This window comes from Mus caroli, unplaced genomic scaffold (assembly GCF_978045245.1).
Source record: "Mus caroli unplaced genomic scaffold, Mus_caroli_1 scaffold_12, whole genome shotgun sequence".
Lineage (NCBI taxonomy): Eukaryota > Metazoa > Chordata > Mammalia > Rodentia > Muridae > Mus > Mus caroli.
This window is the reverse complement of record NW_028227267.1, coordinates 26,076,440-26,093,851: the sequence shown is the minus strand read 5'-3', so window position 1 is coordinate 26,093,851 and position 17,412 is coordinate 26,076,440. Positions and strand designations below refer to the sequence as shown.

At 44.3% G+C, this 17,412-nt stretch overlaps 1 protein-coding gene across 3 annotated transcripts in view; it reads left to right on the top strand.

Annotated features, from left to right (window-relative positions):
* Nucleotides 1-17,412, top strand: part of Wdfy4 (WDFY family member 4) — a 219,146-nt gene that overhangs the window by 51,364 nt on the left and 150,370 nt on the right. For all 3 annotated transcript variants that reach the window (XM_085828543.1, XM_029469142.2, XM_085828542.1), the window contains exons 12-14: nucleotides 1-33; nucleotides 5,641-5,734; nucleotides 17,172-17,386. The exon at nucleotides 1-33 is cut by the window's left edge and continues 545 nt beyond it. In XM_085828543.1, the coding sequence (XP_085684669.1) occupies nucleotides 1-33; nucleotides 5,641-5,734; nucleotides 17,172-17,386 (342 nt within the window). The remainder of the gene's footprint in view (nucleotides 34-5,640; nucleotides 5,735-17,171; nucleotides 17,387-17,412) is intronic.

Below are 17,412 nucleotides of genomic sequence, written 5' to 3'. Positions count from 1 at the left end.
CAAATTCAAGCAGTGGCCAGACATGGAGGACAGGTTAGAGCTGGGCTAGCTGCTTCTGCTGTGGTCACCAGTGGGTGTGTGGTCCATTCCTGTGTTATACAGATATCCCTGTGGGGATAGTGGGTAGTATGTGTGCTACAGAGTTGCAAGCTCCTCTACCCTGGGGGCTTAGAGCACGTTTGACCCAAGTCAGCATAGGCCTGGAATTGTCTGTTGATTTGTTTGAGAACCCGCAAGGCTTCTGGATGCTGGAGCAGGCCTTCTTGGAGACAGACTTTCTCCTCTGGGACACTCTGCGCTCCTTGGAGTTTAAGGTGGGCCTTCTTGGATATTCAGGCTGCCTTGCCCTCTGTGGTCTCATCTCCTTCCCAGAGTGCTGCCAGAGGATTGGGTGAGAGCTTTCAGTTTGTTATGGCACAAACCACAGGTCCAAACACAGCACAGGTCCAACCACAGCACAGGTCCAACCACAGCACAGGTCCAACCACAGGGTTCTTCTCTGTCTTTTGTACCACTGCAATTTTCCCTAGCGAAGACTACCTTCTCCTTTCCACAAGCAGTGCCTCTCAATAGCTCAGATTTTTGCTAAAACGTTTGACTGTAGAAGAACTTAGTTCCACTAAAGCAAGGAATGTGTGGACCCATCCCACAAATTGGGGGGGGGGGAGGAAAGATCATGTTAGTAGTCAATGCCCTTTTTCATTTCATTTCACACAAGCAACAGAGACAAATGACGTCAATGCTATGGTGACGTCCATATTGGGAGTCAATACAGTTTGTCCCAAGAAGGTCCCCATTTTCCGGAGGTGAGAGCAGTGGCTGCTAAATCTCCATAAACTGAGACAATCATAAGATACATTTTGTTTTGTGGATAATTTGGTGTAGTAAAGGGTTTTTTTGTTTTGTTTTGTTTTGTTTTTAATCTTGTATCTGTGGCTGTGCCCTCACAAACATAAGCAATCCTGTCTAACATTGCTTCCCTGCACAAGCCAAGATGGTAACAATGTATTGTCAACCCGAGTCACTAATTTTAGAAGGGATTTAGTATCTATGTTGAGAGCCTTTGGTTTTTCATATTCAGCTTTTACTGTTAAATTTACACATCCCCAGTCATGGGTTGGCCTGTCCCCGTTCCCTGGCAGTCAGTTTATAAATATTTCTAGAGCCGGACTGTGTGCTAGCACTTACCACCCAACTTCCAAGAGCCTGGGGCTTTCTTGTTGGAACAATTCTTATTGGAGAGCAAAGTTCTATTTATTTTGAACTTGCCAAGGTCAAGTTAGTGTTCAAAATTATCCCCAATTTTTTTTTATCCAATTTTCAATTTATCAAAAAAGGCTGCTCTTTTGGTTTGTTTTTTTTTTTTTTTTTTTTTTTTGATTTTTCAATACAGGGTTTCTCTGTATAGCCCAGGCTGTACCAGAACTCACTCTAGACCAGGCCAGCCTTGAACTCAGAGGCCTGCCTCTGCCTCCAGAGTGCAGGGTTTAAAGGCATGTGTCTCCACCACCTCTCTCTCTTTCTCTCTCTCTCTCTCTCTCTCTCTCTCTCTCTCTCTCTCACACACACACACACACACACACACACACACACACGATAGGAGGGGGTATGCTTTTTCCAGTGTTGCCCAGGTTAGCCTCAAACTTCTGGGCTCAAGATACCGTCCTGCTCAGCCTCGTGAGTAACCAGGAATGCAGTGCGTGCTGGCAGGCTCCGTGTCTCTTAGCATTTGTCTCAGCTGGGTTGTCCCGCCTGTCATCCTGCACAGTGACTGTCTTGCCTCTCTCCCTTCAGCATTTTGGCCAGAAATTCATTTTTAATTGGTCATGTGAACAGTTTTTTTGTTTCTCTTACCTCAATGTTCTATTTTCTTCTCCTTTGTCCTTATTATTTTTCCTTTGGGCTTATTCTGGAATCCTTTTCTTGCCTTGGATGGTTAGGAGACCAATCTGTGTTTTAAATCCCTGCATCTCTCTACATCCTTTCCAGTCTGTGCCCACTGCTGTTGGTGTTACATTGTTATGCAGCTCAGTGCTTTTCTGCCTTCCTTTGTGATCTGTGCTTGGTGTCTTTGTTGCAATGTTACAGACCAGCCCTCCTCATCATCTGCCATTCACTGCCGTCTTCACTACAGAGAGATAAAATTGGCTGTGTTGTTCTTATTGTTTAGAATTAATTAGTTTTAACTAAATGGACATAAAGGTGATAAATTTTCATAAATACCCGACATGGGCATGGGAAGAATCCATGCCCTCTGATTGTTAGAACAATGTCCCGTTTTTGACCATTGAATCAAACTCAGAGTTTTTTTCCAATATTATTAAATTGTTAAGTCAACTTGGCATGTCACTTGTCAAGGAATATATATTAAAAACCATTATAGTGGCAAATATTTATCTACTAACATTAACATTTATATTTAATTTGCATACAAAATAACAATTTTCTTAAATAACATGTTTCTTTATGGCAATTTAATATATAACTTACTTTTGACAGATTCTCTCTTCCCCTCTCCCTGGCCCATCTCTCACTATACCTTTTCCATCCCCAGCATCCCCTTCATCTTGTACATCTCACATGCTCAACAACTTCCGCAACTCCCCTCTGTGAAACTCTCCCTCCTATCCCACAGACTCTTCTAGTTCCTTGTCTCTATTCACTTTGTGAATTCTAGTTCTTTGTCTCTATTCACTAAATACACACACACACTGTGTGTGTGTGTGTGTGTGTGTGTGTGTGTGTATTTAGTTTCCTTGCTACTGTGAATAAAGCAGCAGCAAACACAGATGTGATTGGATCTCTGTGGTGGGATATAAAGTCCACTGGGAATGAGCCTAAGAATACCATAGCTCCAGCTCAGCCTTGCTCTCTCCGCAGTGCTTGGAAGCCTCCACTGTGATTTCCATCGTGGTTGTACAAGTTTACATCCCCACCAGCAGTGATTATAAGCCCATTTCTCTTCACACAGTTGCCAGCATTTATTATCAGTTTTTGTTTGGTTTTTGATTTTGGCTTTGGTGTTAGCTATTCTGAATGATGTGAGGCAGAATCTGACAGAAGTTTTAATTTGCATTTCTATAAAGGTTAAGTATGTCGAAAACTTAAAAAAAAATACTTATTGGCAGGTTGTGTTTCTCCTTTTGAGAACACTCATTTTGTTGATCATAAGTTTTGTTGCCTTACTGTTTAATTTTTGCAGTACTTCATGTGTTTTAGATAGCAACTTCTGTCTGAAATACAGTTGGCAAAGATTTTCTCCTGTTCTGTAGCCTGCTGTCCTTTCTCTCTGGCAACAGCTGCCTTTGCCATGGAGTTCTTTGTATTAATACAGAAAGAACTGTGGAGTTCTTAGCACTGCTACACTAGCTTGTATTTAAATGTTGATTTGTAGTACAGTTTCACTTTATTTCAACTAACCTCTCAAGCTTTTTATCTACTTTTTACTCAAAGTTTATTTAGGCTTATCTCTATATTTCCCATACCCCCTTTGCTCCTTATGCCTGCTCCTTTTAAGCTGTATTATTTTGAACACCACTGCAGTTTTTTCTTTCTTTAAAGTCTATTTGTGACAAACTCTCTAAGTTTTTTATTTCATATTTTCTTCATTTACATTTCAAATACTATCCTGAAAGTCCCCTATACCCTCTCACTAAGTTTTATTAGTCTGAAAAAAATACTTATTTTCTTCCTGATGGTGGGAAGATAGTTTTGCTCGGCATGCACTTTGGACCAACGGTTGTTTTCTTGGAACACATGAAAGGTCCTCTTAGCTATTGTTTTTGATTGTGGCTGTTGATTAATTTTCTCTTCTTTGGAATAATCTTTGTCAGTGCCACACATTGCTTTCTCAGCTTTGTTTGCTTTCTCTAAAGAGCTACATTACTCCTGTTTTGTGGTTTCACTTCGAGTATCCTGGTGTGGATTATTTTGAAACTTAATTCTGCTTGATATCCATGGAAATTACTCTATCTGGAAATCTCTGTCCATCGTCATTTCTACATGTTATTTTTATTGCCCCTTTCTAACCTTTTAGAAATATATGCTATAGATTTTTGGACCTAAGACAGACATGTGCCTCCCTAACCCATCCTTACCCCTGTGGCTAGTCTTCTCGGTCTTTGGTTGTTTCTTTGTTAAGTTTTATGTGTCTGACAGGGTGAGAGTTCTTACTTTCTTCTCCCACAGTATTTGTCTGCTTGTTTTATTTTACCAGAATCATCCTGGTTAACAGCCTTCATGTTTATGTTCTTCATGACTATTTAGGTGGGAGGGAAAGCCAAATGAATGACAGACTCCAGGATTTAACATCATAGTAACCTGTAGCAGAAGAAACCTGCACATTTCAGGTGTGTCTTAGAGGAGGTATAGAGATAGCTGTGCTTGGGTAGAGAGTGGAAAAATTTGGTTTACAGGTTTTAGAGCTGCAGGTGTTAATGATTAAGTAGTAAATCGAGAACTGGAAAGGAGGGGGAGGGGAGAATAAAGTCTGAATGAAGTTATATGTATTAGAGGTCTAAAGGATAAACAAACAGGGTATGATAGAGCATATGTCAGAGCAGGTACATGTAGGGGAAGAACAGCCATGAAAGTCTGTTCTAGGAAGTTCTAAGCTATTGGAAGACAAGCACACAAATGTATAAATAAATAAATAAATAAATCTAGAAGTAAAAGTTTACACAAAAGGAAACACAAAGGAGCTACGATGGCATCAGTCATATTTCCTCTGGGCTGCTTGCTATGAGCTCACACTCCATGGAGTGGTGAGCTCCATGGGAAAGGAAGATGTATGGACTCTTGTTTGCCAAGTAGCAAGAGTGGGAAAGACCCATTCAAGATGGCTACCCAGTTCCGTCCTGAGCAGATCTCAGAAGCTGGAACATGCTGCTTGCTCCTTGTCCTTCATCTCTACCCTCTGAGTGAGCGTTCCGGTTTGTATTACTATATTTCTTTCACTTGCTTTGAGTTTACATATTTTATTTTTAAATATAGCATCTGAAGGTGGACACTTAGGCTGCTTGATCCGAGTCCTTATTTCTTTTGCAATGTAAGCATAATCTTCTTAAAGCAACACATTATCAAGTGTCCCACAAATGCTTCCATTTATGCACTTTTCTTTTTTTCTTTTTGGTTTTTCAAGACAGGGTTTCTCTGTAGCCCTGGCTGTCCTGGAATTCACTCTGTAGACCAGGCTGGGCTCAAACTCAGAAATCCACCTGCTTCTGCCTCCCAAGTGCTGGGATTAAAGGTGTGCGCCACCACGCCCGGCAGCACTTTTGTATTTCATCTTGAAACACTTATTTTTTTTCCCCTTGAGGGACTAGGTAGACAGCTCAGCTGTTAAGGTTCTTGCTTTGCAACCATGAGGACCCGAGTTCAATCCCTGGATCTCATGTGCAGAGAAATAAACCAGAGTAGTGGTGCACGTTCATAATCCCGGCACCAACAGGTTGAGATAGAGGTGTGTCTCTGTCCCTGGAAGGAAAACGTGGTGCTGTTAACTCCATTTTACAGCTGGGCTACATTAGGCTCAGATGTATCAACTCAAGGTCATTCACTTTTTAGGTGGTGGTGCACTGATAACATGGATCATGCTCTGTTTTAGAAAGATCACATGTCCTGTCTTCCCTCTCTTTGTAGGATGGATGAAGGTGACGTCATGATCATGCATCCTGGGATCATTTGCATCATGGTGAGACTGCTGCCTCGTCTATACCTCGAAGATCACCCACAGGTATTTTCTGATGGACACCTGTACCTGAGGGCTTCTGTTTTAGGAAGAAATGACAGCTAATTGGTGCTCATGCCATTTGAACATAATAGTGTTGTGGTACAAATTTTGCAGGTCCTCTGAGACTTGAGAAAAGGGATGTGGGGAGGGGACTTATTGGTAGGGATGCTACTGGTCTTACTAAGAAACAGTGGCGCCTGGTGTGGGAGTGAAAATGGCCTGAATATGGTCCCTGTTCACATGCTCCCTTGTCACTTACTTTGACTTCCGTTCTGGAGAGCAATGACAGAGTGAGCATGAAGCTGGCGAGTGGGGAGATGCAGCAGAGTGGCAGGGGACGTGTTGGATAAGCAGATTAGGAAGTTAGTTATAACTATGCCATCACAGTCCTGGGTCTCAGGATGATACATAGCTCACAACAGACTTTGTGTATCAGGGACCCCCTAAGCTTCCACAGCCCAGTGGTAGGTAGTCATCTTGGGTTGTTTATGATGTTCATACAGTGAGCTTGCCTGACAGGGTGAGTTCTTTTTTCTTTTCTTTTTTTTTTTTAAAGCAGTGCAGGACAGTATTTCTCATGACACTGTGTGTCAACGGGGATGGGACATGCTCCTCATGATACTAGCTGGGATGGAGCCCCACAGAGACTCTTCCACTGATCGATCCAGCACTTCAGGGGGTCAACACACGAGACAAGTGGCCACTGATGAGCTAACTCAGCTTGGTCGTCTACCTGTGTTCTTGTCTCAAGCTGTCAGTGTGGCCTGGGTCTCTGCCTCATGGTCATATGCATCTGGCCTCTACCTGTGTCTCTACGTGGGTTCTTGGGAGGGAACACAACAGCCGAGGGATCTCAAAGGCACAAAAGCAGAATTTCTAGAAATTCTACTGGAAATTCAGGTCTGAAACAAGTCAACATTGTCTCTGTTACATGTCATCGTTCCAAGAGAGTTGGTCACAGGTTCAGCTTAGGCTCAGTGCAGAGGAAGCCAGACACCCCTTTATCAATATGAGTGCTGTCCTGTGTGCACAGGAAAGGGGTACTCACTGGGCCTCCGCTTCAAAGACCAGCTCCCTTCAGCATCTGATTGTCAGATTAAAGCATTCTACCCCTATATCAGTTGCCTTGTAGCCACTGAGTTACCCGAAAACTAAGATCTTTGCTTCTGTACCTTAATGCCTAACACATGCCTCCCTTAAACATCCCAACCCACATTGGATAGCCCCTCTCTAGCAGAAATGCAATAGCAGTCTTCGTCCTAGAAGTTCTTAAAAGTCCATGAGCAGCTGTTCTCTGCTCCATTCTGCAAGTGCTCAAGGATCTGGAGAGTTATGTGACATCCTAAGGTCATCTTATTCGTGAGGGAGAAGCTCTGAGACTCACCCAGACCCAACCTGATGGCATGCTCAATGAGTAGGTTTCTGATCTTGCAGCTCCTATGGAATGCAGGGACATGCACTGGCAATTTTGTCCAGTGCATTCACCTTACCTTGAGGCTGGCTTCTTCAGCTGTTTTATACAATACTACGAGACTGGCCATGCCAGTGGGCTGGGTGTCTTGGCAGTCAACCTGATGTCTGTGTTCTGCAGAAACTCACTCCAGTGATGGGCAGTGAAGAGGCAGAGCTGATGGACAGAGGCTGGCCTGCTGCTGCTCACCCCCACAGATGTGGCTGAACCCAGCATTTAGATGTTTTGGTCACTCTGTGATCTCAACCCCACAAATTAAGAATGCAAATAAGAAATCCATTTGGCACAATCCTTTCCTTCTATTCAGGTCAATAAGCAATTGAGGAAAAGTCCCGATTCATCTTCGCTGTTTCTCAAGGAGGCAAATGGACATAGAGTTGCATTTTTCTCAGATATTTTCTGCAGATGCCAAATCAGCAGCTATTAAAAGATGGATAATTACAGTAATTAATTTTTGAAAGGGAGGGTGGAGGGAACCTCATGCTAACAGTTAGAATAGTAAATCAAAGGAGAAATGAAATCATACAAAAAAAAAAACTGCTGAAAGCAAACTGATTCTAAGCTTCTTCAGACCTCGCTGCAGGGAGAGAGGAGCGGGACATCTCAGTAGATGGCAGTGTTAGGAAGGGATGGAGAGCCACCCTTGCTCAGATCCTGAGGGTCTGTAGGCCCATCCCAATGCTCTCTCTGCTCCTCATCTTGCTCTGAGCCCTCCTCCCTTCGGCTGGTACCAGAGGCTTATGGGTGACCTTATGGGTGTCCCGTTCTGGTCTCCTTCTAATCACAGCCAGATTCAGTTTGTTCTATGTGCTGTCCTCAAAAATGCCAGCACTGCAGGCCGCTCTTGGAAATGGATAACCCGACTCTTTCTCTGCCTCTAGTGTTTTCACCCATATTAAAAGCCAGGAGGTAGAAATTTAATTGTGCAAAGGAAACAAACAAACAAACAAACAAACAAACAAACTTCAACTCAGTTTCTTAGCTTGGAAAAACCCAATCCATTGGAAGATGTTCTCCTTTCCCAGAATTCTCAGCAGCTGCAAGGACGCTGCTGTGGGTGGAGTTCGGACCGCTCCAGATGCCTCTCCATTTCCTCCAGGACTGTAGTGTTCTGTCAGTTGTTGGCGGAGGGATATTTGCTTATGCATGAGAGCTGTAGTTCTGAGGGTAGGAAGTCAGACCCAACGGAACAGAATTGGCTGCACTAAGCCTGTGTGGGAGCAACCAATGTGGTGGGTTTGCTTCCATGAATAACTGGAATCTCCTAGCTTGCACCTCTAGGTATTCAGAGACCAATGGTACCAGACTCATGCTCTGGCTTTGGGGATGAGGAGGCAGAAGTCACAGGAGAGGGTAAGACAGCACTGAGCTGTCTGTGAGAGGTTCCTCTACAGGCGTAGTGAGAAGTATTGATGTTGGTGTGAAGACCACCCCCTCACAAGAGTAGAGAGGGAGGAGAGGCTCAAATACTGAGAGGTACAAAGGAAGGGGCATATTTGGTTTTGTTCAGCTGGGTTAAATCGTGTGAGTTAGCCTGGGAAGGTCAGCCGTAATGCCAAGAGTCTGAATGCCAAGCTGAGAGGTTTGAACTGCCTTGGGTTACCAAACCTCGCGACCACCTACATTTCTAGATTTAATGACCAGGTATTCTAAAGGGGTATGGAGACAGTAGGCCATGCTCAGGTCTCTTGTGTGCTATCCAATAATCGCAGAGCCATAGGGGAAGTTAGGGAACATCTTTACCTCTCAACCAACAATATCATTGTTCTTATAACAGTTATGAAGATAAATGAATGCTAAGGTTGCAGCCACCTGACTTTAATTCAATAGAGGAACCACACCAACTTAGCCCTAAGACATATTTATGTTTTTGTGCTGAAAGGACTTAAATGAAATATAATCATCAGGTTTTAAACACTTCATTCAAAGAAGGGATGAACCATAAGATCCTTGCTTTCTAACATAAGGTGTTCCTAAACATGAACCCTTATTATGCCTTATTAGGCATAGAAATTCAGCTTTGTTTTCATGTTAGGAATTTGATACTGACCTAAGAAAGTTTTAATAACTTTACTTTGATGAGCTTTGCTATAGACATCTAGTTTTTAAGCTCTAGCTTCCACAAACCTTCATACAACATACTTTAATCTGTCAGTTTTGCTCTCCCTCGCCTTTCCATTTTTGGAAAGTTATTTATGTTAGGACAAAATTTTATTTCACAATACAAGGTCCTTTGTTGTACAAAAGCATTTTTTCAGCCTCCTCAACTGATACTTTAACTGTTGCTATCACTGTTACGTGGTGGCTCTTTTGTGTCTTAGTTTTTCTTAAAAATTCAGGAAACTTTCTTTTAAATAAAACAATGTCATATTCTGGTGAAACCCCGGAAAGCTGCTGCAGGTACACAGGGAAAGAACATTAGTGCTCCTGGAGACATTTGCTTTTTTTTTCTACCCAAAATAATTGAATTAAGCATTTGGTTAAATATTTAAAAGACTCGTAACATGAAGAGTGCTCAGCTTTTGTTTTTTGCTAACATGTGTTGACACCTCTCTTGGGCTCACAGGGGAACGCCCACCAGCATAGAGCTTGCCATCTCTGTCTTTACTCTGTCCCTTTCACTTCAAGGCAGACACATGCACAACTCTGCACAGACATGCCAGCCACTTAAGGTGTGACTGCATAAGGTTATTCCATCCAAGCTAAAGACACAGAAATAAATGATTGTTCCAAAGCTGCAGTCACCTTGGATGCCAGGAACTGCAAAGCGCCCTGGGACAGGCCATCTCCCATGAGAGACAGTTCTTGTTAAGGGTAAGATTGTATCCTAGACCAGAACCAACTTCTCTACCCAAGCAGTGAGGACTCCTCTGGACCACCCTGTAGCACCATAAAGGAGGATGGTCAAGCAGACCTCATCTTTACCAAGGCTGCATAATTACCAGTACCTCTTTTCTCTTTGCCTAGTTCATTTTCCATCTAAATATAAAGGCCAGGTCAGTACCCTGAAGATAGGCAGCTTAACATAGGAGCCCTCTGTCTGTTTTCCTCAAAGTGACACATGGACCAAGTCTCCTCTATGTCATCGTGACCAAAGGCAGAGCTTCACCTGTCATCCAAGTTGACACCTTTGCCCTAAACTTCCGGCTATACCACTTGAGCTACAAAGAATTGGGGCTAATTTAACCACTTCAGTTCATGGGGACACTCATAAGTTTTGGTTTCTGTGTAAACAAGATACAGACATAACACCCCTGAGGACAGATGCAGCCACACATCCACAAAACCCCGGCCACTGTCCCTGACGAAACTGTAGCTTTCATTTGGATGCACCACTTGCCATCTTTAATCGACCACAGATCTGGTTATTTTCCCCATAGCATTCAGCAACCCTTAATTCTGAACCTTCACTTCCAAACACATGACTCTCACAGGACCTGAGGGGGAAAAATGGTATCTGTTAAATGAAAGCAGAGAAGTCTGAGGAAGAGACTTCCCATACAGTCGGATTAGTGTCCCCTGTTCAGTGGCTAGTCTGCAGGGGGCAGGGTGCCCATACAAGGGGAAACTTCCAGGTCAGCACCAGGACTCAGCAAGCCCACTGTCGGCGCCACAGGGTAGTATGAATGAATGTTTTAGAAGAGTCTAGCTTGACTCAGGCACACCACAGTCAACTTCTGCCCAGAGGCTGAACAGTCTCAGGCTCTCCCCTGCCTCCTGCTCTATCTTACGGGACACCACAACACTCTTTCCATTCCAGACTGAATTTTGTTCTGCTCAGGGATTTCTAAAGAAGTATGTTCCGGGAAGGTGATAAAGATGGAGGAGGGGAGAGAAAAGGGAGGAGGGGGAGTAGGAGATAAACTGATCACAGTGTGACACTGAGAACTAGAATTGTGGATGCAGTGCTGGTTTGGTAGTGAGAAAAATGTCTTGGATGAGACCACATGTAGATGCCTCTTGATGATAAGTAGGAGATCATTAAAAGGACAGGGCTGGGGCAGATATGCTCATCTTTAGGTATTAGTCAAAAGGGGGCATGGCGTTTTCAGTAGAGGGAGTTAGGCTATCCCCATACCAGAGTCAGGTGGATGAAACAGAAGAAGGGAGCAAGTGGGTATGTTAGTAATGTCTTCTCTTCTATACCAGACAAGAAGACAATTTAAGGGAGGAGGGGCTCACTTCGGCTTAGAGTTTAAGATGGCCTACAGTCCATCTTGACAGGGAACGTGCAGTGAGGTGTGTGTGACTCAGCATGATATATTTCATTCAAGATCAGGAAGCCGAGAGATGACAGTGACACTAGACTATAAAACCTTCAACTTCACCCTAACGACCCACCCTTTGCAGTGAGGATTAACCTCATGGGCTGTGTATGGCCACATGCTACCAAAGATAGTTAGATTGTGGCTCATCACTTACTTCAAACAAAGGATTATATTGTTTTGGGGGAGGGGGTAACTTAATTATGTGGTTTGTAGACATGAACTCCGGACATGGTAACTTTGTTTTGCACCATCATAGGTGGCTATGGCTGAAGGATCTAGTGGTTTCACAGGCCCACTGTGGGTGGTTCCATTACCCGGGCAGGAGGTCATGGATTGAATAACAGCAGAGAAAATGAGTCAATCACCGACATACATGTATTAATTCATCCTTCTATGTATTTGACTATGGGTGTGATCAGACCAGTTTCTTCAAGTTGCTGCTGCCTTGACTTCACTGAAAAGGTGGATGGTAACCTGAAACTGTGAGCCAAAAATCTTAAGAAAACAAAAAAGCAAAATTTGTCTCTCAAGAAGCTTATGTCAGTTGATTTTAGCATAGCATCATGAGAAAACTAAGATACACTGAACCCAAGACCACAAACTCCCAAGCCTAGGATGCTGTTGGCACAAATGAACGTGCCATGCTGGTGGGACTGTGGCAAGGGGGCAAATCTGTGCCTTGGAAAGAAAGAATCGATTCTAGGTAAGCAAATGGGGGTGGGGGAGGGTGCACAGCAGCCTATGGAGTCCTGCTCTCCCCAGAGCGTGTGCAGCCCTTCCATCCTTCTTACAATCTTTGGTAGCAAGAAGAACAAATATAGAAAATATGTTACTTCCATCCCCAAATGAGAGAAAATTTCAACCAAACAACTAATCTAAATATGGATGAGTGAAAGAGCCCCTGGTTCTGTGTGAGTTCTGGAAGAAGCTGAAGTTGGGTGTAGTGATCCTATGTCTGTGTCATGGCAGCATTGTGGACTTATGTGTCAGCACATCGGGTCCCTGAACAGGCTTAGCTCTATGAGCCCATTTTCTGTTACTGTAAGGAAGAGAATGAAATTGCTGACTTTGTTAGGGAGAGGAGATGTAAAAGCTTATGTTTGCGGTACTGGATTTAGCTCCGTTCTGGCGAGGTCCTCTGGACAGATGACATTGTGGTGGAGGGAAACATGAGAGAAAGCGGGCCAATGGCTTGAAATTGGGATTCCACAGGAAATAGGCCAATTCCGGCTGGAGACCTAATCTCCAATGACACATCAACTTCCCACTAGTGTTCTTCTATTAAATATCCTACCTCATCTTACACCTTCGTCACAGGAACCAAGCTTCCAGCCCATAACTATGTAGGGGACAAGCCACATCTAAATGATGTCACCATCCCACTGTGACTTTCTAGATTTTAGGGACTCATTGATATGGAGCAGGAAGAATGTTGAGCAGAAAGGAGAAAATGGAGGAGGAGGAGGAGGAGGGAGAGCGGCAGCAGCAACAACAATCACAGAAACAACCCAGGATGGACTTTAGTCTTGACTGTTAGGTAAAGCAGAAACTGCCTTAGGACCACCTTACAATTGCTTTGTGAATTAGCTTTGAGAGTCCAACCCACCAGCCAGCCTAGTGACCCCTGATCTTACCTCATAGTCCTAATTGAAGCACCTTCCCCTTTCCTGCATTGGAAGTAGTGTGCGTTAGGGAAATCAATCCATTTGCAGAGGGAGAAACCAGACTGGCTTCCTGCTACTGCTCATATTTTCACTAAAACCCCATTTTACTGGAACCAGCATTGAAAAAAAAAACCCTGCACATTTTATTCAAAACAAGACAATATTGGTATTGATGGAACTGCAGCGATCACGAGGACAATCAATTGTGACTCCTCCATTATGGGGTATTGAGCAGTTTTGGAGTGAACTTGTGGCAACATTAGACAGGATCGGCATTTCCCCTTTGAAAACTTTTTCTTTTTTCCTTTTTGCATATTTAGATTGTAATTATATGTCTCTGGTTGTTGGAAGGGAGCAAAAACACACACAAGAACAAAGCCTCTAAAGCAATAAGTAAATACTTACTGGTAACAAAAATTGAACATTGGAGACATTTCTTTTTAATTCTTATTAATAATACATTCTGATATTATTTTTGCATCTTGCTTCATACAGCCTGTCTCCCCAACTCTCACCCCAAATTAAAAGAGCACAGTTATCAAATGACAGCCCGAGTTCTGATAGAGAGAATGGTGGTAGAGGCAGGGGAATGTGTGTGTGCTTTTCACTCTCTGCCGTCTGAGTGGGGAGAAAGGAGGAGATGCAGGAAAAGACATCAGAAGAAAGATACAGGGGAAAGTGTCAGGGAAGCTGATACATTTCCACATAGAGCAGGTACCAGCAAGGGCTCTGGAGGTGTTTGATACATAGTATCTCCAACATTGTTGCTTTCAGAATCTGGCCCCTGTTGGGCTAAGCATGGGTGTCAGGAAGCTCAGACCACCTGGCAGAGATCATATTTAAACATGAAGCTGAGTGTGGTTCAGAATTGGCTTGAATGTGTCCCTCAAGGGCTCGTGTGGTGGAAGCTCTATTCCTACTGGAGTGGTGGTATTGAGGTGGTGGAGCCTTTAAGAGGCAGAACCTAGAGCAAGACCCCTGGGGACACTGCCTATCTGGTGCTTCTGTCATCTCTGGCTCTCACCTTTTGATCTCCCACCCTGGCTTCTATACTTGCCATAGTACTGTCTGTCTGAATGTGACAGTCAAGTAGATATGCCATAATTGGAACCAAGCAAATGCACATGTCATGCCCTTGAATCTTCAGACATACGCTAAATCGACATATATATACAGTACCAGTCATTTCACTACAATGACAGAAACCAGGCTGATGCTATCTCCTCCTAACCGTAATATCGACAAAGCAGTGACATTTTTGAATGGCAAAATCCTGCTCAGCAGGAAAGTCATTAAAACCATTCTTACATACTTGTATGCCTCCCAGATTTTAAGTCAGAAGGGAACTTGGACATAGAACTTTAAAAAGCTGGAGAGGGCAAGACAGCTGGCCACACAAGTCTAAGGACTTAGGCCCAATTCCCCGAGCATGAGTAATCCCAGCATTCCTACTACTAGGAGGTGGAAAGCAGAAACCAACAACCCTGGAAGATTGTGTGCCAGGCACAGTGGGGAAAACAAACACACAAATAAACAACCAAACCAAACCAGCAGCGAAGAGCTCCTGTCTTGAGAGAAGGTGGACAGATACTGAAGTTGTCCTCTGACCTCTGCATGTGTATTGTGGCACACCAATGGGCTCATTCACACAAATGAGTGCTCTCTCCCCTTCCTCCTCCCCCTCCCCTCCCCCTCCTCCTCCCCCTCCTCCTCCCCCTCCCCTCCCCCTCCTTCTCCCCCTCCCCTCCCCCTCCCCTCCTCCTCCCCTTCTTCTTCTTCTTCTTCTTCTTCTTCTTCTTCTTCTTCTTCTTCTTCTTCTTCTTCTTCTTCTTCTTCTTCTTCTTCTTCTTCTCCTCTCTCTCTCTCTCTCTCTCTCTCTCTCTCTCTCTCTCTCACACACACACACACGAGACAGGGAAAAAAGGAAGGGAAATTACTGAATGTCATAAGTTTGAGACAGGAGTTACAGGGGCTAGGTAGGTAAGTCTTGAGGTTGACTGTAGGAAATACTTTTTTAAAGATTTAGTAACTAGTGGCAAATAATATAAATACATTTCTTTCCTCATTCAAACCCATGTGCCACAAAATTGCAAGCCAGTGGAGGACCAGTCTTGGTCACTTTTGCCCCTTACTGACAGGGAAATAAACTTGACTGTGTTTGGCACTCAGATGGCTGCACCTGGAAGATGAGGTGGTGAAGCCATTTTGAGCCTGAAACTCAGGCCACCATCGCCTCCTTGCCATGTGGCTCTGAGCAATTACTTTCTCTTGGCTCAGTTTCCTCATGTGTAGAGTAGAGATGGCTATGGCATCATGATCACACAGCGCATCCATGTTGGATGCTGAGGACACATCGTAAATACCCAGGAGTTTCTGATGCCACAGGTAAAATGTGGGCCTTAAAGTAAATATCAGGCCCAGCCTCCCTTCTACCTTTAAGGGAATCCATGAAGAGTCCATGAATAACTGAATCATGTTATTTCATATCCCTCACTGTGCACCGTGGCTTCTCATCCGTATTACCTTTAGTCCATGAATCTCTTAAAAACAGGCAATGTCTGCCTTACCGGTGCAGGGCCTCTTACTCTTGAGGAATGAGTAAGAAAGGCGAGGGAGGTTTCAAGGAAACCTCCATAGAGGGTGATAGCGGCAAATGTCTGTGACTTGGTGAGACGAGATGCCAGTCTTCATGAGAGAGACATTACGGTTGACCTTTGTATCAGCATATCCCATGGGTTGGGAACAGTAGGAAATGGGTGGCCCTTGCTTCTTGTCATTATTCCCAATAGAGCAGAACCTTGATAGCACAGCATCAGCATTGTACTGAATGTCCTAAGTAGCCTAACAATGACTTAAAGCGTGCAGGATGACGTTAGGGGCTAAGTGGAAACACCATGGCATTTTTTTTTTTTGTAAAAGACTGTGTGGAAATTTTTTATGTAGAGGAAAAAAGGGATGGCAGTGGTGAGGGGGAAAGGGCTAAGTCCTTGCTGGTATCTAGCTTCAGAGCCTAGAGGATGCTGTCCACATAAGATACGTTGTGGCATGTGTGTGTGTACAATTGCGGATGTGCATGTGCGTATATGCATGCCTGTGTACATTTAGGGGTGTGTGTGTGTGTGTTTGTGTGTGTGTGTGGCACAGTGAGCTTAGGACTAAGAGAAGGCCATAGGAGATGCCAGGGTTGGGGATGGTGTGTGGAGGCAGATGCCTCAGTGTGGACCTGATGACTAGCTGCCCTGTCAGCCTTCAGGATGGCTTGAAAGAGGACAGTGACAGTTTCTGCCAGAGCTAGTAGTGTTGTCCCTGTTGCTGCCTCTGCCTCTTGGTCTCTGTCTCTGTCACCATCTTTGTCTCTCTGTGTTTCTATCTCTGTCTCTCTGTTTCTCCATCTCTGTCTCTCGGTCTCTGTCTCTGTTTCTCTGTTTCCCCATCTTTCTCTTCGTCTCTTTGTCTTTGTCTCTCTGTGGTGTGTGTGTGTGTGTGTGTGTGTGTGTGTGTATCTGTTGTGTGTGTTGACTCTTTCTGGCTCATTCATCTAGATGGCTCCTACCTTTTGTACACAGGGCTACAAACTAAGATATAGAAATCCAACGAGTCAATCCAGTGAGCTTGGGGAATGTCAACTGCCTCTCTCCAGAACCAGTGGCTTCCTGATAGAAGGCCATAAATCTGTATGACTAGACTTTCCCACCCTACATAGAAGCTTTAGGTCTTGATCTTGATATGAGATTTTTAGATTTTTCAGTGTTAGCGACCAATTCAGAAAGTGTCCCCAGTTTAAATGGTTCCAACATCACATTTCTGAGGGTGACGCTGACTCCCACCTGTCGCTGTGCAGCCCATATTCTGAGTTCGTGGCTGCCCCCCAGTAACTGGCCTTACCTGGCCGGTCATCGCAGGTGAGGCTAGCATTCAGAAGAACAGCTGAGACAGGTGCTGTACAAGTGCCTGTGGTGGGCACAGGTGGCCTCACGAAGCCACCCAGAGGACATTCTGCTCGCCCAGACTTACAGCTTGCTTTGGTTGCCTCTCAGCTTTCTGAGGAGATCCAGTGCTCTGTGGCCCGCCACCTCTTGTCCCTGGTGAAATCGGAGAAGAACCGCCAGGTCATGTGTGAGGCGGGGATGCTCCGGACACTCATGACGTTTTGCCCCAGGACCCTCAGCACTGGTGGCAGTGACCTGCACTCGATTCTCATCAGGATCTTTGAAAAGCTTGGATCCCAAGCCATAGAGCCAGATGTGCTAAGGTACTGCATGCACTAAGCATTAAACA